At 41.5% G+C, this 23,823-nt stretch overlaps 2 protein-coding genes across 7 annotated transcripts in view; one reads left to right on the forward strand and one right to left on the reverse strand.

The window, feature by feature from the left end:
* nova2 (NOVA alternative splicing regulator 2) overlaps window positions 1–23,823 on the forward strand; it is a 104,515-nt gene that overhangs the window by 18,332 nt on the left and 62,360 nt on the right. For 4 of the 6 annotated variants that reach the window (XM_081614691.1, XM_081614692.1, XM_008426572.3 and 1 more), the window contains one exon: window positions 6,980–7,123. In XM_081614691.1, the coding sequence (XP_081470817.1) occupies window positions 6,980–7,123 (144 nt within the window). Of the gene's footprint in view, window positions 1–295; window positions 564–6,979; window positions 7,124–23,823 lie in introns of those variants that run through there. The other 2 variants (XM_008426574.3, XM_081614693.1) reach the window with 2 other exon arrangements.
* Window positions 14,467–23,823, reverse strand: part of LOC145554569 (uncharacterized) — a 30,819-nt gene continuing 21,462 nt past the window's right edge. Inside the window, exon 2 of the mRNA XM_081614697.1 lies at window positions 14,467–19,382. Coding sequence (XP_081470823.1) covers window positions 18,664–19,371 — 708 coding nt within the window. The 5' untranslated portion in view covers window positions 19,372–19,382 and the 3' untranslated portion in view covers window positions 14,467–18,663. The remainder of the gene's footprint in view (window positions 19,383–23,823) is intronic.

Here is a 23,823-nt window from a genome sequence, read left to right on the forward strand (position 1 = left end):
CTGACCTATGGGTAGAGCAGGCGTTTAAACTAGCTAATCGGCCACCGCTGAGTTAGCTTAGCTCATATCAGCGGCAGCTAATCTACCACAAATCACGTATTAATGATCGTGAAATAAGCATTAATCCTAAACACATAAAACTGTAAAGGACTGAATGTTCTGTTGTTTGTGTGGGAAATGTTTTGAGTGTTTGTTGACGAATGCTGAAACGCATAGTGGCGTTGCCGTCAGTTGCTATGGCGACGAGTCCGCGTGTAGCGTAGCCAACAGAGAGCTACGCTACCGTTTTTCAACGGTTCTTTTGCGTTATTTTCCCCTTTGCTGTGGCGAATTAATAATACCTGCATCTCCAGGCTTCGTATTAGTTACAGTAATCGCTCTACCGCGGCAGCGCAGCTACGGGGTGGCAAGTAAAAGAATCGTCTCTTCCTCCAGCGTTGCGCGCATGCGCGACATTTCCGGATGTAAACATTGACATGCAAGTCGTCCGGAAGCATTGCTAATCGATGCTAATATGTTTGCTCTAGATTACAAGCCTGCAGTTTGCAACTCCAAAGCCGTAAGTGAGTCTTTTCACTGTGCCTCTTAATAACATCGCCTTAAAGATCTTAATAATATAACAGCGTTTTAAAATGTAACGGTGATAAGGAAATGCTAGCCGTAGCAGTACTTTTTCCTGAAACATTTTTTTTGTACTCCTATTATGGGACTTTTTGACGTGACCTCCATTAAAAATGTAACAGTTATTCTCTTTCAATCAATCAAGTTTATTTGTATAGCACATTTCAGCAAAGTGCTTTACATAATTTTTTACTACTGAAAGTTTAGATATAATTATTATTTATAATTTTTTTATTTCAGTTGAATTATTATTTAAGAGCAAGATATTTGTTACTAAATAAGCTGTGTGAATGTAGCTGGGTTATAATCAGATTTTTAATGCTAGTTTAGTCTTGCAGTTATAGAATCCAGCTGGTTATTGTCAATCAATCAAGTTTATTTCAGCAGTTGAAGGTGGTTCAAAGTGCTTTATATTATAAAAACACAAAATTACAAACTTTTAAAGAAAACGTCTTACTGTCAACAGTTGCAAATGTTACATTTTGATGTGTGCCATCAACAAGATCATTGCCCATGTTGGTCAATGTTTCATTTATTATGGGTCAGACGGGTTTTTAGTCTTTATTTAAAGGAACTCGGTGCTTCAGCTGTTTACAGTTTTTTTTGGACGTTTGTTATAGAGCAGTGGTTCTTAACCTTTTTTGAAGTACCGAACCCCCCAGTTGCATATGCGCATTCACCGAACCCTTCTTCTTCCAACCCCCTCCCCGATACATACAATATTTTGCGGTATTCTGATTTAGTAATGTAATTATATTAGCTGTGTTACCACCACCACACCACTAAAGGCAGTACCAACCCCGAAAAGATGCGACTAAGGAGCAGATTTAGACTATAGAATTTGGTAAAAACGGTGAGCTTTGCTGAAGTAAATAAAGACACAAGTTCAAATCCATGCTGAGAGTGGAGCTCCTTCAATCAGTGCTCCTCCGCAGCTCTGATTGGCTAAGCAATGTAACGTGATCCTCTGATTGGCTAAGCAATTTAACATGATTCTCTGATTGGCTAAGCAATGCAAGGTGATCCTCTGATTGGCTAAGCAATGTAACGTGATCTTCTGATTGGCTAAGCAATTTAACGTGAACCTCTGATTGGCTAAGCAATGTAACGTGATCCTCTGATTGGCTAAGCAATGTAACGTGATCCTCTGATTGGCTAAGCAATGTAACGTGATCCTCTGATTGGCTAAGCAATGTAACGTGATCCTCTGATTGGCTAAGCAATGTAACGTGATCCTCTGATTGGCTAAGCAATGTAACGTGATCCTCTGATTGGCTAAGCAATGTAACGTGATCCTCTGATTGGCTAAGCAATGTAATGTGATCCTCTGATTGGCTAAGCAATGTAACATGATCCTCTGCAGCAAGTGATGGCAAAGTGGGGCGTCATCACGACTTTACACAAGTGTGTCTTTACCTCCGCGGCAGAGGCTCCGCCGAACCCCTGAGACCGACTCACCGAACCCCATGGGTTCGATCGAACCCAGGTTAAGAACCACTGGTCTAGAAGCACCACAAATCTTCATGTGCGTAATTTTTATGAAGTATCCCATAAATAGTTTGGCTTTCTAAGCACAATCAGAACTCAAAACATTCAACAAATCCTCTTTCTTAGTGACTTTTCATGGTCATAACTTCATATTTCATGGTGACATGTAACCGTGTTACCATGCAACTGAAGTGATGAACATGACTCATGTGTTACATCTTCTTATATATATGATGAGTCAGGATGCCGAGGTGTAGCAGGCCTGTTTATGATGTCGGAAACGATCTGTTTGCGGAGGAGGTGTTTCACAGAGTGTTTCTTTATCCGCTCGCTGTCGCACACGTGCTTTCTGCACAGATATGAGCGCGCGCGCGTTTCGTATTTACCAATTCCCCTGTCGTATTAATACGAGCCTGTTATAATTAGCCGGCTCTCTATCTAAAGCAGGTCAGTCCGAGGCTCCTTACCCAAAGTGGGTCACTGCAGAGAGGAGATGGGACTGGGTGGAGGAAACCGTAGCAAAGGGAGCAAAAACAAGAGCAGGAAGCGAGGAAAATAATTAACCAGACAAAACAACGTGACACTTCTTTAAGCTTCAAAGTGTTGCTTTGGGCATCAATGACATGCTTTTGGCACAAAAACATTACATCACCGTTGCATCAGTCGGTGGTGAAGTGGGCCTGCTGCTACAGAAATAAAGCTCTCAGTGTGATGGGGATGAGACACGTTAAAAATGTGCAAATATTCCACAAAAATCCATAAAATCAGTCAAAATATCATTTATATAATTTATGATCAGTAAATAGCACGACCCGGATTTGTGAACGTGCTAAAAGAAACACTTCCAGGGAGAGGATTTTGATTTCTTTCCTTTATGTTATTGAAATTGTAAAAACAGTGATTTAAAGTAGGGATCGATATCTGATAATGTTGGTTATGGCCGATAACCAATATTTACCGTATTGTATGTTTTTCACTATCGTTTCGTCACCTTTGGGGGCAAAATACCCCTCGACAAACAGATCAACATAAATATCAGGCTGTTCATATCGGCCCAGTTTTATTTATTGTGCCGATTCCATTCATCCATCCACCCACCCTTGTCCCTCAGTGGGGTCAGGAGGTGCTGGTTCCTCTCCAGCTAACGTTCTGGGTGAGAGGTGGGGTCACCCTGGACAGGTTCGCCAGTCTGTCGCAGGGCAACACAGAGACACACAGGACACACAACCACACACACACACACTCACACCTAGGGACAATTTAGACAGACCAATTAACCTGACAGTCATGTTTTTGGACCGTGGGAGGAAACCGGAGTACCCGGAGAAAACCCACCATGCACAGGGAGAACATGCAAACTCCATGCAGAAAGATCCGGGCCGGGAATCGAACCCAGAACCTTCTTGCTGCAAGGCAACAGCTCTACCAACTGCGCCACTGTGCAGCCCTGTGCCGATACCAATATGTTAAAAAATGACTAATATCGGTCGATACCGATGTTGGTGCCAATATTTAACTATAACTTTTCAAAAATCCTGAAGAACAATTATTCAAGATTAAAGATAATTTTAACAGTTAAATCTCATGTTTTTCCAATGTGTGTTTCTGGATGAAGAAGAGAAAAGTGAGCTGAAGTGGAGGAAGAGGACGCAAAGTTTGGTCTGAAAATCAGAAACGAACTCTGACTGCAGGTCCATCTTTTTAAAAAAAGATGGAGGAAGGGATTCCCACAGGGTAAACTGAGGCCAGGCTCGTTGTTCTTTCCTCTTGGTCTCCCTGCAGTTTGTATTTCATCACCAGGCGAGCCGAGGAAGGGCAGGGAGTGTCGGGTTTCCTGTGGGTGTCTGCTTTGGCTCGGCTCAGAGATGAGACCGAAGCCCACCCAGCCACTCCACGGTCATCCCTCACTAATCTGCACAGCTACCAACTGGACTTCTCCCTGCTGTTATTTTCTATTTAAAGGGGCCGAGTTTAAGAGTCTGGCTCAAAAAGAAACTTCCTTTTGAATCGTCACCATTACAGTTAAACCTGGCTGATTTTTCCAGGCAGATAAGAAATACGACTTTCTGCTTGCGTTGCATTGATTTTAAAATTCAGTAAACGTTAACTTTATAACCTCAACACTGTTTAACAGTTTCTGACGGCAGAGTTGGGTAGTAACTAGTTACATTTATGAGTAACTTTTTTTATTTTTTAATCCACTTTTAAGAGTATTTTTACTACGTTGTACTTTTAATAATTTTATTATGAAGTATTTCTGCTCTCACTTGAGTAAAGTTTTTATTTTCTTCGCTCTGAATGAAAAACAAACATGTTTCAACTAAAAATTCACCAGACACAGAGACACACCTGCAGTTTCTGATAAAGTTTCTGAAGTTTTTTATTGAAAGAAACTGATTTGGGAAAAAAAAAAAAAAAAGTCTGATTTTGTTATTTTGTTACTTGTATGAATTATTGTCATTTTCTTCCTTAAAATCCCAAAATTTCCACTTAACTTTATACTTTTGTCCATCTGATGATACAGTTTTTAAATATTAAACGTCTTGTTTTAGTTTTGCAGCGGTGATAAAGTGCGTCCTTTATTATAATCCTATTTTTAATCTGTCCCCAGACGTTACGCGTCCTGGATTATCAGACATTTTAGTCTGATAGGACTTCTGTTTACAGTTTCATCTATGTAGGTCTTAGTAAACCATTTTTAATGAAAACATTTTGTTTTGCTTTATAATTTAGTTTATTGCTTATGATGCAGAGTTTTTATGTTTGTATTAAATAAAATTTTGAGTAAAAGACGAGATTAAATGTCAAAGAAACGGTTTAAAACCAAGTTTGTAGCCTTGAACAAAAGCATCAAACTGCAAAGCACAAATTAGATGTTAAAAGATGAAATTAAACAGAAAAGCTCATATTTTCCCAAGTAAGAATGAGGAGAAACCTTGAAGAGCTGCTGTAATAACCTAAAGGTCAGTCTTGTTTTTTAGAGGAATTGATGTTTTATTTTCTTTGTCATTTTTTAAAAATAGGACTGAATCCATCAAGGTTTCTGTTTCTGTTTTTTTGTTTTGTTCAGATTCTGCTTTTAGTTTTTCAGTTTTCACAGAAATTTGGGGGGCAAAATTTGTTCCTTTTTATTCAGAGCATCAAATGAGTAATAAAGCAGAAACATTGAAATGGAAATGCTGTTTCAACCATTCCTACTTTCATTTTTACCCTCATAAACAAACTACATATCCATTTCGTTGCTTGAGTTGTGATAAATAATGATGATACGTATTTACATAAATGCTCAAATCTTGTGTATGATTTAAATTAGACAACATTTCTAATAGTTTTTTGGAATATTTTTATTATTACGTGCTTTTTCCAATAAATTAATAATGACTCTTTAAATTCCCTGACTGATGGGATTGATCTTGCTGAAATCAGATCTACACTGCAAAAACGCAAGAATTTACCAGGCACTTTTTGTCTAGTTCTAATGCAAATATCCTAGCACAGTTGAAATAATAAAAAAGTAACTTAGAAGTAAAATTTAAGCAATAGAATCTTGTTTTATGTCAATAATTCCTTGATATTCTAGTACTAGTACCACCGGTAGATTATTTCACTTATTACAAGAAATTCTTACCATGTCATAAGTGAAATTATCTGCCAGTGGAACTAGAACTGGGTTGCTAGGTTACGGATTGGGTTTGGCTGGGGTTGCTAGGTAACGGATTGGGCTTGGCTGGGGTTGCTAGGTAACGGTGCAGTGGAACATTACCAGTGGGACAAGTACTTTATTAACTTAAAACAAGGTTCTATTTCTTGTTGAAAGGTTACTTTAAATAGACCAAAAATACTTGGTAAGATTTTGTGTTTTTGCAGCGTAATGTTGAGAACTGCTTAATCTCACAAATGTCGATCTATTTGCTTTGAAATCTTTCCTTTTCACTGCAAAAACACAAAATCACACCAAGTATTTTTGGTCTATTTTTAGTGTAAATATTTTAGTACAGTTGAAATAAGACAAAAGAAGACAAAACTAGCTTACAAGTAACTTTTCAGCAAGATAACGGAGCTTGTTTTAAGTTGAAAATCTTTAATATTGATGAAAAAGTTCTAGTTACATTGGCAGATTGTTTCACCTATAAAATGGGAATAATATGTTTTATGTCAATCTGCCAGGGGAACTAGTATTTTTTCATCAACATTAAGGAATTATTGAATTAAAACAAGTTCTTGTATTTTCCTGTAAAGTTACTCAGAAGTTAGTTTTGTCTTATGTCAAATTTACTGAAATATTTTCACTAGAAACTAGACCAACTTGGTAAGATTTCGTTTTTTGCAGTGTAAAAGCCGCCCAGGGTGAATGCAGCTTTCAGTAATTGAAATATCCATCCGCAAAATAGTTCAGTCTTTATACAGAATGATTTACCATGTGTGTAGTGACAGGTAGGCGGGAGCGTCGTTTCTGTCTGATTAGCACTAATAGCAAAACCGCGGCGCAGCGCGTCTGATGATGACGAGGACCAGATTCCTGAAATCCCACACTGAAATTAGATCAGACCAATCCGGAGGGAGCGTTTAGAGGTTTGCTCAAACGGGTGTGAGGAGAGAGAGAGGGGAGATAACGCCGGCGAAGAATCATCTGATTATGGAAATAATTAGCTGTCATGATAACAGTCGTCATTGGAAGTGACTGGGTAGATTTATGGAGCGTTGGAACGACGAGGTCGGCCGAAAACTGTTTGAAATCAGAAGGCATGCATGAGGACAAAGGTTGTAAAAGCATGTTGTTGCTCGGTTTTTGGTTGTTTTTTTTTCAGCTTGTAACAAAGTCGACATTTATTGCACTTTCTGACTTCCTGTTTCCTGTTTCCTGCCGCAGAGGAAGGCGAGTACTTCCTGAAGGTTTTGATTCCCAGCTATGCTGCTGGTTCAATCATCGGGAAAGGAGGCCAGACCATCGTTCAGCTGCAGAAAGAGACTGGAGCCACCATCAAACTGTCAAAATCCAAAGACTTCTATCCTGGTAAGGCTCACAAACCCTGGGATGGATGGATGGATGGATGGATGGATGGATGGATGGATGGATGGATGGATGGATGGATGGATGGATGGATGGATGGATGGATGGATGGATGGATGGATGGATGGATGGATGGATGGATGGATGGATGGATGGGTGGGTGGGTGGGTGGTTGGGTTGGTTGGTTGGTTGGTTGGTTGGTGGGTGGGTGGGTTTGTGGGTGGTTGGATGGATGGACGGGTGGATGGGTGGTTGGATGGATGGATGAGTGGATGGATGGATGGATGGATGGATGGATGGATGGATGGATGGGTGGGTGGGTGGTTGGATGGATGGATGGATGGATGGATGGATGGATGGATGGATGGGTGGTTGGATGGATGGATGGATGGATGGATGGATGGATGGATGGATGGGTGGGTGGGTGGGTGGGTGGTTGGATGGATGGACGGGTGGATGGGTGGTTGGATGGATGGATGAGTGGATGGATGGATGGATGGATGGATGGATGGATGGGTGGGTGGGTGGGTGGGTGGTTGGTTGGATGAGTGGATGAGTTGATGGATGGTTGGTTGGTTGGTTGGATGGATGGATGGTTGGTTGGTTGGTTGGATGGATGGGTGAATGGATGGGTGGATGGTTGGATGGATGAGTGGATGGATGGGTGGATGGATGGGTGAATGGATGGATGGGTGGGTGGGTTGGTTGGTTGGTTGGTGGGTGGGTGGATGGATTGATGGATGGTGGATGGATGGATGGATGGATGGATGGATGGATGGATGGATGGATGGATGGATGGATGGGTGGGTGGGTGGGTGGGTGGGTGGGTGGGTGGGTGGGTGGGTGGGTGGGTGGTTGGTTGGTTGGTTGGTTGGATGAGTTGATGGATGGATGGTTGGTTGGTTGGTTGGTTGGATGGATGGATGGTTGGTTGGTTGGATGGATGGGTGAATGGATGGATGGATGGGTGAATGGATGGGTGGATGGTTGGATGGATGGTTGGATGGATGGGTGAATGGATGGATGGATGGTTGGTTGGTTGGATGGATGGGTGAATGGATGGATGGATGGGTGAATGGATGGGTGGATGGTTGGATGGGTGGGTGGGTGGGTGGGTGGATGGATGGATGGATGGATGGTTGGTTGGTTGGTTGGATGGATGAATGGATGGATGGGTGGATGGATGGAGGGATGGTAATACTTTAAACATGGTTTCCCACCTGGTACATTTGGTTTGATTGGGAACCAAAGTTGCATCATTTGTTACATTTTCAGCTGCTGTGGTTCATTTTCACTGAGTCAAACAAACCAAACACGTTGAAAAAGCTGTTCCCCTCCTCACCTGAGGGGGCGCTGCACTGAGAACCACTGAAGAAAGCAACAGGAAAAAGACACCAGCTGCATTTCCATTGAATTACTTATTGTGCAATTTGACATTTAGAAAATAAATTCACTTAAAAGAAACAAACTTGTTTTTTGATAATAACGTTTTGATGACGTGTTTTTTTTATGGTCGTATTAAAATTTAGTTTATTTCACTAAACTGCAAAGGAAACGCTTGTTTTGCATCACGAGTCACATGATCAACAACCAGCTGTTGCTACTGGTGAAACCCATGAAGAAGAAGACAGGAATTATTCAAACAGCACGTTTTTTAATCACGTGTGATTTTAATTTGTTTTGCATATTTAATGGAAACACCACAATTGTGAAATTGTGTATTTTTGACATTAACAAACTGTTGGTGACGTTTTGCTCACGACGGCCTTCTTCACAAAACGTACACAAACTGGAGTAGCGTCAGATTTTAGCGGTTGTACGATTTTTCTTTTGTCTTTGGCTAAACGACCGTGGACCATTTCTCCTGCTAGCGCTAGACTAGCGCTTTTGTTTTGGTTGTATTTACCCAGAATGCCCTGCTCTGTAGTTCCCTTCCTGCTTTTGGAGCGGTTACTGGTTCTTTCAGACACACATTTGAACCGAACTTTCTAGGCGAAGGGACTGTAGTTTGATTAAAGTGGACTAAACATGGCTGATGTAAATACGTCCTTCAGTTTTCATCCGTTGCTGTTTTGACATGGAAGAGGAAACATGTTGACTACTACACACTCAGACGCTCCGCAGAACCACAAATCAGACAAATTTCAAACCATTTGGAGAATTTCTCCTGTCGGCACCACTCAGCTGATTTGAAGTGTGAGAGTTATTAAATCTTCTGGGACATTAATACACACACACACACACACACACACACACACACACACACACACACACACACACACACACACACACACACACACACACCCCAGCAGAGAGAGATCAGGATTACAGGATCAGACGTTCTGTTTGTCTAAACTCCTAAAGCTGGCCTGACGCGACCTGCAGCTGCATGAGCGACGCTAAATGTTTGCAGCGTTTAAATCTTCTGCTGAGCTGAAAGTTTCTTTTAACCACGAAACATCGTAAGAATGCTGCGAAACCAAAAACCACGTGCTGCACGAGACGCTGCGGCAGAGAGAGGTGTCACTCCGTGTGCAAGCGTTGGGTTATTCATTGATCATTTAGGTAACAAACGTGGACGTATTTAAAGCTGGAAACTCATAATTCGCCCGTAGAGCGGAGGGATGCCTGCAGGCAGCTGCAACGAATTATTTCACAATCTGCAGCCAGAAAGCAGGAGTTGTTGGAAAACAAGTGGGGGAAAAAAAAGCTTTTAGCGATGCAGATTTCTGAGTTTTATTACATTTGTGAACTTGTTATTGAAATTCCTTTAAAATATAAAAATCATTTCTGTTACGCTGGTTGTGAAAATGTTTGTCCAGTGAGAAGCTGCTGTGTTTTTTCTCTTGTGGAGGCCGGAGCTTCTGTTTTGGGCGGAATCACCTTTAGTTGAACTCGGAGCGGTTGTAACGTTTCTGCATTTTCAGATCTTGAGTTTATGTTTTTTTTCTCCAAACTTTAATGTGTTTTTTGGGTCGGGCTGAGCTGCAGCTTTTAGAGACTTTAAAGTTTGGGATTTAGTCTTGGTTTCTGCTTTTTTTTTATTGTGCAGTTTTGGCTGAAACAAGAATTTAGCTTAACGCATCGTGGTGAAAAAAGACCATTTTTGTGTGTGTGTGTGTGTGTGTGTGTGTGTGTGTGTATTGCACGTGATCTCGCGCTCAGCCCAGCTGCATCGATGCTTCCACTTTATCCTGCTGTCTCCCAGAATTTATTGCGCTTTAAACCCGGCTCCTCTTTTATTTTTATTTTTTTAATTTGTGTGTTTAAGAGCGTTTGAATTTGTGCATCGGAGGTCTGCAAACAAGCGGCTGTTGTTTGACATCAGCGCATGAGGCTCCTGGAAGCTCTGCCAGCCAGAGCAGATGCAGGGTTCAAGAGCCTCTAAGACACACACACACACACACACACACACACACACACACACACACACACATGGATGCAACTACTTCAGCTTGGGCAAAGGGAAGAAAGAGGGAAAGGGAAAAACTTGTATAAATCCAAAGAATGTCTTCACACTTAAACATTGGATGTAAATCTGTGAAAATATTTGTATGCACACAGACGTGGCTCGTGATCTGTTTGGGTGAGAAAGACGGGAGGAAGGGAGACGAGTGCAGGAATGAAAGAGAAAGAGAGTGTTGTCTGGGACAGAAGGAGCTGTGTGTGTGTGTGTGTGTGTGTGTGTGTGTGTGTGTGTGTGTGTGTGTGTGTGTGTGTGTGTGTGTGTGTGTGTGTGTGTGTGTCGTTAAACCCTTCCTCTGCGCTGAAGGGGGCATCTGTATGCAAATGAGACTCGGTTCTTCCTGGGTAACAAATCAAAAGGCCCACCTGCTGCAGGAGTCCGTCTGGGAGTGTGTGTGTGTGTGTGTGTGTGTGTGTGTGTGTGTGTGTGTGTGTGTGTGTGTGTGTGTGTGTGTGTGTGTGTGTGTGTGTGTGTGTGTGTTGGGAGTAGCGGAGGCCGTCTGATGAAGAGCGGCGTTGCTGCAGTGTGTTGTCCTGAAGCTGCTCCTCATCGTCGCTCTCACACCTTCAGCAGTTCAGAAGTTACTTCGTTTCACTCAAAGTTGGAAAAATGTTGATGAAATTAAAAACACCAACAAGTTTTTAGAAACAAAAGTATAAAGTAGAAACTTGAATTTCCACAGCAGAACTTCCCAAGTTTTCCCTTTTGCTAACTTGTTTAGCTTAGCTTCCTACACATGAATGTTTCCTGATAAATGCTGATTTATTTTTCTGTTTTATAAACTTTCAATTGAATAAAGTTTTACAGGATAGGAATTTTAGTTAAACATTAATGTTCAGGATCAAATAACTTTATTTCAAAACATACAGGAAAACAACAAGATATAAACTTAAATACAACATCTAAGGATATTATAGAACATGTAAATTATGATGCAAGTTAATTTAAAGTTAGCATTTAGCATTAGCTTCTGGTATCTAGCGGAAGCTAACTTTAAAAGTGCTTTAGCGTTAGCAGAATTAGCACAATTATCTGTTTTAATTGTTGCTTTTTTTCTTTCATGTGTACATCTTATGTTGAATTTAATGTTATTACTGTAATCTTACAACCTGCAGCTCATTTTTTCTTTAAAACTGTGAAAGTTTTTAGAAAAAAAATCACAATCAGCAAGTTGGTCGTCAGAGAAAACAGACATTTTACTGAAGCAATTCACTCAGCTTTAGCACAGAAACAAACAAACAGGAGCACTTCTGCAAAACTCAGATAATCAGATATTTATAGCCTCAAACCAAATAAATATACAAAATCATTCAATTATTGTGTAAGAACTGAAACGTCAGGATGTAGCGAGTTTCATCGCAGAAATCAGGAAAGGAGGTCAACGTTCTCCTGAAACTGAGTTGGTGCCAGAAATGAGGGCAAATCAAAATAAATGTTTCAATAGACATTAAAAAACTGCAGAATATAGAATATATCACATATGTTGGTTTTCATGTGTTTCATTTGCATTACAAGGAGAATATTCTGTTCAGCTCACATTCCTTCACTCGTTCATTCCACCCCCCTCATCCTTCCTTCCTGGTTTTTTTATTCATCCTCTCGATGCGGCTTCTTTCTATCCTCCGCCATCAATCATCCTCTTCTTCCTCCTCTTCCTCCGTCTCTCCCTCCCTCCATCCCATCTGGAGAATAGTGCAGCAGCAGCACTTAAGGAGACGACCAATTAGCTGAGAGCCGCAGCATCGGTGATGAGACAGGCCACCATTCATCCTTAAAACACGCACGCACGCACGCACGCGCGCGCACGCACACACACACACACACACACACACACACACACACACACACACACACACACACACACACACACACACACACACACACACACACAGGCCACTATTATGGCACAACAGATTTATTACGCACCCGTACAGTACAAGGCAGTGCCGCCTCTAAATTTAGCCTCTATCTGTCTGGCTGCTGCTCTCTGGAGCGAAGTGGAAACCAGAAGGACGTCGCAGTCGCTCCGACCTGAGCTGCATCCAGACCGCCGTCGATACGTCAGCCAATCAAAACCCTCCGCCTCCATTTACTTATTTAAAAAAAAAAATGTCTCGTTGCTGAATCCCTACAGGAAGTTAATTAAATCTTTTTATTCACTCTTTATTTGCACACTTTGTTTAGCGTTTTTGCTAACTTCCCCTAACTATTTGAGCTTTACATCATGTTATAATGTTATTCTCTCATCTAAAACATAGCTGTCGTGTTGCCCTAGTTGTCTCATGCATGTTTTGAGAAAATCCTTCAGACTAGCCGGCAGCAATTAGCAGCATCTGCTGAGCTCATTATAGGAGCTGCTTCTCAGTGTAACTCTGGTAAAAACGTTGTTGATAGAGGAGCCATGTTGGGACGACTTCCTGAAGGCGGAGCTTCAGAATGAGCAGGAGTTTCTTAAAGAGACAGAGACCCAATTTCAAGGTGTTAAATTACAAGCAAAATTAGCAAAATTTCTAGTACTTTTTCATCAATATTTAGTAATTATTTACTTAAAAGAAATAATAAGTAAATGAAATGTTATTTTAAAAGTTACTTGCAAGTCTTTTGGGGGGAAAGTTGTGTGCAGCATTTTAACTGTTTTGGTAAAAAATAATCCTAATTATTAATCCTAATTAGGTTAAGATAAAATTCGCAACTTTGGCCAGAAGAAAATATATTTTAAAAAATAGACAAAAAGTATCTGGTCAATGGGGCCGCTGTGTGGAAGAAAAGCTTTTTAAAAAAGGTTTGATGAGCCTTTCAAACCAGATAATCTGGGTTAAAGTCAGGCTGCGGATGGATTGTCATGAAAACATCAGCGTGTGCTTCATTCATAACTTTCAGTGATCGTTGGCTAATATATGCCAAATGTTATGAACTTGCATTTTTTATGCTAATGTAATATTTACCCAGAGTCTCAGGGCAGCAGATGCTCAGGCTGGATACAAACGACACCAAAATGCTGAAGGTCACAGAGTGATGGAAGAACAGCGAGGCGTTTTGCAGTCATCACTGAAATCTGGTCCAAACCGACAGCAGCGGCCAGTAAATCCTTCTGACCACAAAACCAATAGAGTCGCCGTCACTTTGCATCAAATATTCATTTGCTACACTTGTTTTATAATTAGAATCGACCTCTTCTCCTCCTTTCTGCTGAGCTGTTGGAACGTGACGGCGAATTTAGAGCCTGGAGATGAGCTGATGAACCAAATAATCTGCCTTCACCTGTAGCTTCATATCTGCCTCCTGAAAAATCAGCACAAACCAGAGGAAAATCTGGTTTCTTCACTGTTTGTGTTGATTACTTTGAAGTTTAGTGGGGCTGAAACGATTAATCGTGATTAATCGGATTAATCCATTGAAATAATGGTCTTCTAATTTAACAATCAGCTAATCATTAACTCGAGAATACAGACTGAAAAAGGTTATTTGCTGAAAGTATAACACACTCAGAGCTGTAGTTAAACCAAAACTGTACAAAAATATGTACAGATTTTGTATTTTAGATGAAATAAAACCTTCTTTGACTACTTCCTTTACTACAAATGACCTGCGTTCACTGAAGAAATACTGTTATTACATTTTAGTCAATAAAATGTTTATTCTCTCATTTAAAAAGTCAAATTAATGTCTTATTTAAATTTTCTTAATGTATTTCTAATATTCTATTTATAAAAAAACTTAAATGAAAATCTGCAGAATCTGATTAATCGATTAGTCGTCAGAATAATTGATTCTGATGACTAATCGTCAGCTGAAGCCCTAAACTTTAGGGCTTCCTAATTACATGACATTCTGCGTTTTGACTGACTGGAAATATTATCGACAAGCCTGAACAAGTTGGTTTGTGTTTTTATTTTGAGAAGAAATCACTTTATTTGCCTCATCAAGCTTTAGTTATGCGTTTGAATCGGTCAGTTTCCAGCTTCATTTAGCTTTAAAACAACCGAACCAGTTTCGTTTCATTCGTCTTGATATGTCTTTAAAGTGTCTCAAAGTGTTTCTAATACTGCAATAATCAAAGCTCCAATAGTTAAATGAAAAATCTGCAGAATTTTGCTAGGTAACGGGCAGAACTCCGCTGGGGTTGCTAGGTAACGGGCAGAACTCCGCTGGGGTTGCTAGGTAACGGGCAGAACTCCGCTGGGGTTGCTAGGTAACGGGCAGAACTCAGCTGGGGTTGCTAGGTAACGGGCAGAACTCCGCTGGGGTTGCTAGGTAACGGGCAGAACTCCGCTGGGGTTGCCAGGTAACGGGCAGAGCTCCGCTGGGGTTGCTAGGTAACGGGCAGAACTCCGCTGGGGTTGGTAGGTAACGGGCAGAACTCCGCTGGGGTTGCTAGGTAACGGGCAGAACTCCGCTGAGGTTGCTAGGGGTTTATTGCTGGGGTTGATTAATCTTATTGATCAATTAATCGTCAATAAGAAATCGCTTTCTTTACCACAACAAGCTTCATTTGTGCAGTTAAATCTTTCCATTTCCAGCTTTAAAATCTCTGACCCACTTTGCATTGATTGCCTGTGAAAAAGTGGAACCAATGAAAGTTTCTGCTGGTAGAAAAAAAAAAGCAGCTCCCACTGTGTGGGACGGCAGAAGACATTCCTGCTGTGGCGGCGGCTGCATCACCGCGGATAAAGCCACTTTAATGAGTCTGATCCGAACCGAAAACGACGCTTAACGAGACGCCCCAGAGGACGGCGTCTGATTCCACTCACGTTCGCACAGCTGCAGAGGAGACGGAGCCGATTACGTCCTAATTAAAGCCCAGATAAACCTGACACCCGGCAGAATCACGCGGCAGCGACGCCACGTCTCCGACGATTGTTTTTTTTTTCTTTACGTTTTGCTTTTTAGGCAGCTGCACCATGTTGCAACGACTTCGAAGTCAAAGTTTTCCATCAATTTGGTTTTCAGAAATCCTATTCAAGACCCAATAAATGATTTAAAAACAATTTAATGAAAGAATATAAAATATTTTGGTATTTAAAAACAACTTTAAGTTCAAACTCTCACTCTAGAAACAAAATCTTACCAAGTATTTATTGTGCAAATATCTTATCACACTTGAAATAAAACAAAACTAATTTACATCTGTATCAAGTAAGTTTTAGCTCAACACAGGAGCTCATTTTAAGTCAATAATTTCTTAATATTGATGAAAAATACGAGTTTAACTGGCAGATTATTTCACTGGGAAAATGTGTCATCATAGCTGAAGTAACCTGCCAGTGGAATAATTACTTTATCATCAGTATTTACTGAAATCGAGCTCCTACATCGCGCTGAAAAGTTACTTTGAAGATGCTTTTGTCTTATTTCATGTGTAATAATAGACCAAAACTACTTGGTAATATTTTGTGTTTTTGAAGTGTAATGTCAAATTTAGTCTTCACAAATCCTGGAGAACAATTTTTCAAAAACCAATAAATGATTGAAAGACAATTTAATAGCAGAATATAAAGAAATAAGGTTAAAAGTTTCTGCATGTTGGCTTTTAAAAACACGAGGAACTTTAGGTTCATCCTCTGGATCTGCTGTTTGTCGTCTGCCACCATTTCAGAGCTCAAGTCTTTAATCCCGCGCCATGATTTCAGTTTTCAGTATTAAATATCCCCTCTGCACACACACACGCACACACACACACACACACACACACACACACACACACACACACCAGAAACCTGCACACATCTGTCGCAAAAGGCCACACAAGCTAACCAAACACCTGACACTCTTCCATCGACGTTTCAGCTCTCAAAGCCTCTTATGCAGCTCTAAGCCTCAGAGTGAGAGATGAAAAACTGCAATATTACAAATCACACACACACACACACACACACACACACACACACACACACACACACACACACACACACACACACACACACACACACACACACACACACATCTGTGTCAGTAATGAATTTCCTGTTTGTTAGCCGCTTCCCGTCTTCATTAAACGACTTATTCATTCCAGTTGTCTGCTGTTTATCAGTCGTGGAGGGGATGATTTCCTCTAAATGAAATTGCTGCTTTGAATCTGTCCAAATTTGTCAAATTAACGGTGAAAAATGGTGGCGGGGCTGAAGCGTCTGAGCCGGAGCGCCGCGGCGGATCAGAGCTCTGCTGGCCTGCGACTCTTTCTGAGCTTTTTCTGAGTTGCCCTTTCATTTTCCCAGATGTGTTTGTGTTTGTTTATGAGATTTTACAATCATCTGAAGTTGTTTGCTTGGATCCGAGTCTGTCCCAGACAGACCGTTGTATCGCAGACTCACTGGCAGAGACGAAGCTGCAGCTGAACATCGAAGTCTTTTACTGGAATTTTCAAAATACTTTTTACATCTTGTTGAAGTGGACATATTTTGCTAAATCTGAATTGTATTTCTATTTGGGTTTTTACTGCTTCTAAAAAAAAACACCCAACTGTTTTTGGCAGCATGATCTTTGGTTCCTGGAAAATTAATTGTTTCAAAACCGTTTAGAATGTAATGTCACAAATCAGCCGGTTACCTAGCAACCCCAGCTGAGTTCTGCCCGTTACCTAGCAACCCCAGCTGAGTTCTGCCCGTTACCTAGCAACCCCAGCTGCGCTCCAGCACGTTTGGTCAGCCACTTTTACCGCTGTACAATGGCTGCTGGAAAATCAAACCACTTGCTGCATTCTTAAGACAGTTGTACAGGAGGCTCTACTAATGCTTTTCAGAGCTGTACATTTGTATAATCACGCGTCTGTTTGGAGCCATTTTTTACGTGCCACTGTAAATGTTGAGTTGGGGGCGTGGTCACAGCGGCTTATTTGGATTTAAAGTGACAGAACCATAAAACAGCTCAAATAGGCAGAAGTGAGCAAACTGAAACCTCAGAATGATTTTGTTCAGAAAATGTAATGAACATGTTTTTTATAGGCCACAGACCCATCCAGATATTCACCTTTAAATCAGATTGGAGCCGCACAAAGTAAAAAAAATCTTTCCTGAGTTTCAAAATGATCTGAATTTAACCTGAACTCTACAAAGACACCAAACAGATTCCACATTGTTGTTTTTGTTTGGGAGAAGTTCTCTGTTGGTTCTTTGAGAACGGAAAGATTTTCCCAGCCAAAACCCTTCAGGTTGGTCTGAAACGAAACAGGAATGAATATTTTAAAACCATCTCTGTTTAGTTCGGAGGAGGGTCTGTGATGCTGTGGGCCTGTTTCTCTCCTGCTGACTCGGGAAACATTGTAATAAATCTGCAGCATAAAATTGTGCATGAACGTAATTTAAAGTCTATAAGTCATTGGTAAAAAAAAGATTATTAGAAACTGGAAAACATTTAGAAAAGTTACAAAATTTTCAAGGAAAGAAAGTGTAAAATGAACTCTAACGCTGTTCCTCAGGTTCTGCAAACCTGCAGGAGTGGGACATTTGGGAATAAGACTGAAACCATTTAATTTTTTTGGGAAGTCTGAAGGAAACACATCTTCATTTTTTTTAAATTCAGCAACTTGAGTTAAGTTTGGAAAAATTCACCTGAAAATGTGGAATAGCTTCACACACGGCGGGCGAGGGAGACTGATCTGTCCTAATAAAAGATAAAAAAGCCCAATTTATTAATCTAAAAACAGTCTTAACCTGTTTTCTCAGTTTAAAATGATAGAGTTGATGACATGATGTAAACTAAAAACGTGACAAAATTCTCAAATTGAAGTGAATTTAGTGCAGATAAATCTGGAGGATAAACATTTTTCATTTTACATCAACGATTTATCCCAGTTTGTTTGAGCAAAACGGGATTAACCTTTAAGTATCTGCCTTTTAAAACTCAGAAATATTACAAGTCAGTCTTCAGTTGTGTGTTTTTTTTTTTTTCTGTTGCTGCAAAGGTCAAATTAAAAGTGACAGGAGCTCATAGCTTCCCTGCTAAGTGCCTTCCTGAGTGTGTTTTTGTGTTCGGCGGCTCCGCCGGGAGTTGAACCCTGAACTCCGGCAGGTTGAGCACCAACTCGAGCGGAACGAGACGCGTCGTCTGCCGGCGCGGCGTTAAGCCCGCCGCCGACACCTCAGGCAGCCTCCGCTTCAGACGTGGCGGGTAGTGGGCTGTAGCCGTTAGCTTCAGACGTGGCGGCTAGCGGGCTGTAGCCGTTAGCTTCAGACGTGGCGGCTGGCGGGCTGTAGCCGTTAGCTTCAGACTTGGCGGCTAGCGGGCTGTAGCCGTTAGCTTCAGACGTGGCGGCTAGCGGCCTGTAGCCGTTAGCTTCAGACTTGGCGGCTAGCGGGCTGTAGCCGTTAGCTTCAGACGTGGCGGCTAGCGGGCTGTAGCCGTTAGCTTCAGACGTGGCGGCTAGCGGACTGTAGCCGTTAGCTTCAGACGTGGCGGCTAGCGGCCTGTAGCCGTTAGCTTCAGACGTGGCGGCTGGCGGGCTGTAGCCGTTAGCTTCAGACTTGGCGGCTAGTGGGCTGTAGTCGTTAGCTTCAGACGTGGCGGCTAGCGGGCTGTAGCCGTTAGCTTCAGACGTGGCGGCTGGCGGGCTGTAGCCGTTAGCTTCAGACGTGGCGGCTAGCGGGCTGTAGCCGTTAGCTTCAGACGTGGCGGCTAGCGGGCTGTAGCCGTTAGCTTCAGACGTGGCGGCTGGCGGGCTGTAGCCGTCAGCTTCAGACGTGGCGGCTAGCGGGCGGTAGCCGTTAGCTTCAGACGTGGCGGCTAACGGGCTGTAGCCGTTAGGTTCAGATGTGGCGGCTAGCGGGCTGCAGCCGTTAGCTTCAGTCATAAGTGTTTGACCTGAAAGAGGGAGAGAAAGTAACGGATCCAAGAGGAAAGATTTACTGAGTCGATTCAAAATACTTAAAACATCGATTTTAATCTGCTTTATGTCGTGTAAAAATTTATATTGAATAACTCTTTGATAGTTTTTTTATTTTAAGATAGTTTTTTTCACAATAAATGATAAACAATGTGATAAATGTACACAGGTGTTCAATAAAAATACATTTTGTCCATGATTTTTCTGTAACTTTCATACGGAGGCCTTAAGGCTGGACGTTTCATATCAGTCGGTATTGATAATTGTTGATTATTAGATTCTTATTTTAAATGCGTGAAATGCTAACAAGCTGTTGGTGTGACCTTCCCTGATCAGACTGTTGCTAGGCAACCAAAGTTGGAGGGAACCTGAAGCTGCTTCTCAGCCAGCAGGCTGTTGCTAGGCAACCACAGAGCGAGAGAGTGAGTTGATTCCACCAAGCTAGCTTAGCTAAAGACTTTTCTCTCCCAGTGAATATTCTATCAGAGGTATTGATCTATTGTGATTTATCTGGTTGTTGATTTATTGCCCAGCACCAAGAGGCCTTAAATCTCCATCCTGTTTGTCTGGTCGTTTGACTGAAACCGATCATTAAAGACGAAGCCGTCGAGGATCGATGTCGCCGCTTTCTCCGCTTTTGTGTTCAGGCTTTTAATAAGGCCGAGCTTAGGGGGACCCGTAAGCAGGACGGCAGGAATATGGCCGACTGACCGGCAGATCAATGCGGAGCTGAGTGAGCGTTTGTGTCGTTATTTATTTATCTGTCTCCGATCATCGCGGTGCTCTGTAACTGCGACGGGTCTCAGCCGGAGTGCGTGTGGCGGGCGATGCGTGCCCTTGGGAAGCGCTGCTGTAAGGCTGCCTGTCAGTGAAATATGACGGCCATAAAGCCTTTCAAACACTTTCGCTAAGTCTCATTACTGCAGAGTGCGCACACACACACAGACGCACACACGCACACACACACACACGTCCTTGAGATGATCACTGCAGATAAACGCTGCAGGTCGGTGAGCATCTGTTTACATGCGTTTTTAGTTTTTTGCGCCGTTTTATGCAACTTTGTCCTTCAGGCTTTTCACTTCAGTCCAGTTTGAAACAAGCGGATGAAAATATTCACTCAGTTCTTACTGGTTCCACTGGTGGAGACGCATAAAACCAGAAATAACTTCCTCTGACCACAGCGGCTGAATTATTTTAATATGAGACTTTCCTGTATTTGGATGAAGATTCTTTTGTTTTAAATTAATTTTGTTTGTTCTTTTCTTCCATTATGTTCATTAAAACCAAATCAAACCAGAAATAAGCCAATTAAATATCGATATTTCACATTTGAGCGATTTATTGTTTTTGTCTGAAACTGGATGATAAAATCTTCATAATTCATTTTATTTGAAGTTTTGTTCTTTTATTTTGGATATTTAAAATACGTTCCAGTTGCAACGTTAAATATTCATTAGACTTTAAAGTTTATTGATCTTTGACAATGTGTAAAAACAATAATATCGTTTATCGCAATAACTTCAGGGACAATTTATAATCCTGATAAATGTGTTATTATCCCAACGTTCCTACTGAATTTTATTTTATTTTTTTGGCTCTAGTGGCCTTTATTTGATAGATAATTGGCAGGAAGGTGGTTGATGAGAGACGGGGGAGGACATGCAGCGAGGGTCGCCACGGCCGGGAATCGAACCTGCAGCGGCTGCGTCGAGGACTAGGGCCTCCATATGTGGGTTGTGCTTAACCCCTGCGCCACCACAGCACCCGCCCTACTGAATTTTTACTAAATGTTGAATTTGTGTTTTCTGATTTTGAATCTGATTCATTACTTTCGCACAAAGCCAGTTAAATTTCTCGCATTTTAACCTTTTCACATCCGCTGGCCGTACCTCAGATTCTGCTGTCTAAATGCTGCAAACCCAGATTTTCCTGAGAAGTCGAGACATTTTCATTTTTGCCGCTGCTGCTTGACAGATTAAAAATAAAATTTTACGATTTTTAAAAATGACCCGCAGCGGCTCACGAGTGCCGTTTCACCCAGAATAACAACGATTTACTAATAAAAATCAGATATTACAAGATGAAGGACTTGCACTGGAGCGTTTTGGTAGATAAAAATAAGGCGTCTGATTTATCGTCTCTTCTTCTTGCTTCATAAATCAAACCCAAACCTCCAGCCTGGAGCTGCTGTGGTGAACGGGAACCGCTTGGTTTGCTCGGCCCGGTTCTTTTATGTTGGACTCAGACGGAGGGAGGAGAGGCGAACTGCAGCTCACAGTCAAACCTGCTTATATTTCACATGACGGACTCCAAAAGAGGCTTCGCCTCGTTAACACGTTGGTGATTCTTACAGGGTTTTGGCTGCAGAGGTTGTTGATTTGTTGCTCGTTATTTTTCTGACTTGCAGCCAAACTGAAAATAAAAACACTTGGTGGTCATCTGGGGTTTCATTATGGTTTGGTTTGGACTTTTTATTTGTCTAATTCAGGAGTTTTAACACATTTTTAGAATCTGTTTGCCAGTTTTTATTAGTTAAACATTTAGTTTTTTTCATACTTTTGTTAATGCTGAGGTACAGAATTCAACCTGAATATTGAGATTGTTTACATCAACAGAAGATAAAATTTTAAAGAAATTATTTCAGTTATTCTTGAACAACCAACTTTGGCGTTTTCTCCCAGTTTTGCTGCCGTTTTGCCGACTAGCGTAGCCGCGATTATCATGATCTACCGGCAGCTGATGTTGGCTGCTTGTGTCAGAAAGAGGAATAAATGAATTTCACATCAGTTTTAACGTCAAATAGATTCAGAAATACAAAAACAGGAGATGAAGTCTGTAATTTCAGTATGTTTTAGGTCACAGTTGGCCCTGAATTACCATTTTTATTTGTTTTCTCAGTTTCAGTTTTTGTACTTTAGTTTTAGTTCATTATAGTAGCATTACTGAGGACGACTCGTGTTATTACAGCTGGAAACTGGAGATCAGGACTCAAATCTGGGTCTGAACCTACAGAGACGCGTAAAGACGGTTACAAAATCGGCCTTCTGTCGTACTGACAACGTACTGAGGACGTACTGATGTCGTTAATGACGTACTGATGACGACGTACTTATGACAACCTACTGATAACTAATGTACTGATGACGTACTGACAACGTACTGACGTCGTACTGATGACAATGTACTGATGACGTACTGATGACGTTAATGACGTACTGATGACAACGTACTGATGACAACGTACTGATGACGTACTGATGACGTACTGATGTCGTACTGATGTTGTTAATGACGTACTGATGACGACGTACTTATGACAACCTACTGATAACTAATGTACTGATGACGTACTGACAACGTACTGACGTCGTACTGATGTCGTACTGATGACAACGTACTGATGACGTACTGATGTCGTTAATGACGTACTGATGACAACGTACTGATGTCGTTAATGACGTACTGACAACGTACTGATGACGTACTGATGACAACGTACTGACGACGTACTGATGTCGTTAATGACGTACTGATGACGACATACTGACAATGTACTGATGACGTACTGATGTCGTTAATGACGTACTGATGACAACGTACTGATGACGTACTGATGTCGTTAATGACGTACTGATGACGTACTGATGACGTACTGATGTCATACTGATGTCATACTGACGTCGTTAATGACGTACTGATGACAACGTACTGACGACGTACTGATGACGACATACTGACAACGTACTGATGACATACTGATGACAACGTACTGATGACGTACTGATGACGACATACTGACAATGTACTGATGACATACTGATGACAACGTACTGATGACGTACTGATGTCGTTAATGACGTACTGACGACGTACTGATGTCGTTAATGACGTACTGATGACGACATACTGACAATGTACTGATGACGTACTGATGTCGTACTGATGTCGTTAATGACGTACTGATGACAACGTACTGATGACGTACTGATGTCGTTAATGACGTACTGATGACGTACTGATGTCGTTAATGACGTACTGATGACGTACTGATGACGTACTGATGTCATACTGATGTCATACTGACATCGTTAATGACGTACTGATGACAACGTACTGATGACGTACTGATGTCGTACTGATGTCGTTAATGGCGTACTGATGACAACGTACTGATGACGTACTGATGTCGTTAATGACGTACTGATGACGTACTGATGTCATACTGATGTCATACTGACGTCGTTAATGACGTACTGATGACAACGTACTGATGACGTACTGATGTCGTACTGATGTCGTTAATGGCGTACTGATGACGTACTGATGACGTACTGATGTCGTACTGATGACGTTGATGGCGTACTGATGACAACGTACTGATGTCGTTAATGGCGTACTGATGACAACGTACTGATG

Source organism: Poecilia reticulata, chromosome 13 (assembly GCF_904066995.2).
Source record: "Poecilia reticulata chromosome 13, P_reticulata-male-v2, whole genome shotgun sequence".
NCBI classification, from domain to species: Eukaryota; Metazoa; Chordata; class Actinopteri; order Cyprinodontiformes; family Poeciliidae; genus Poecilia; species Poecilia reticulata.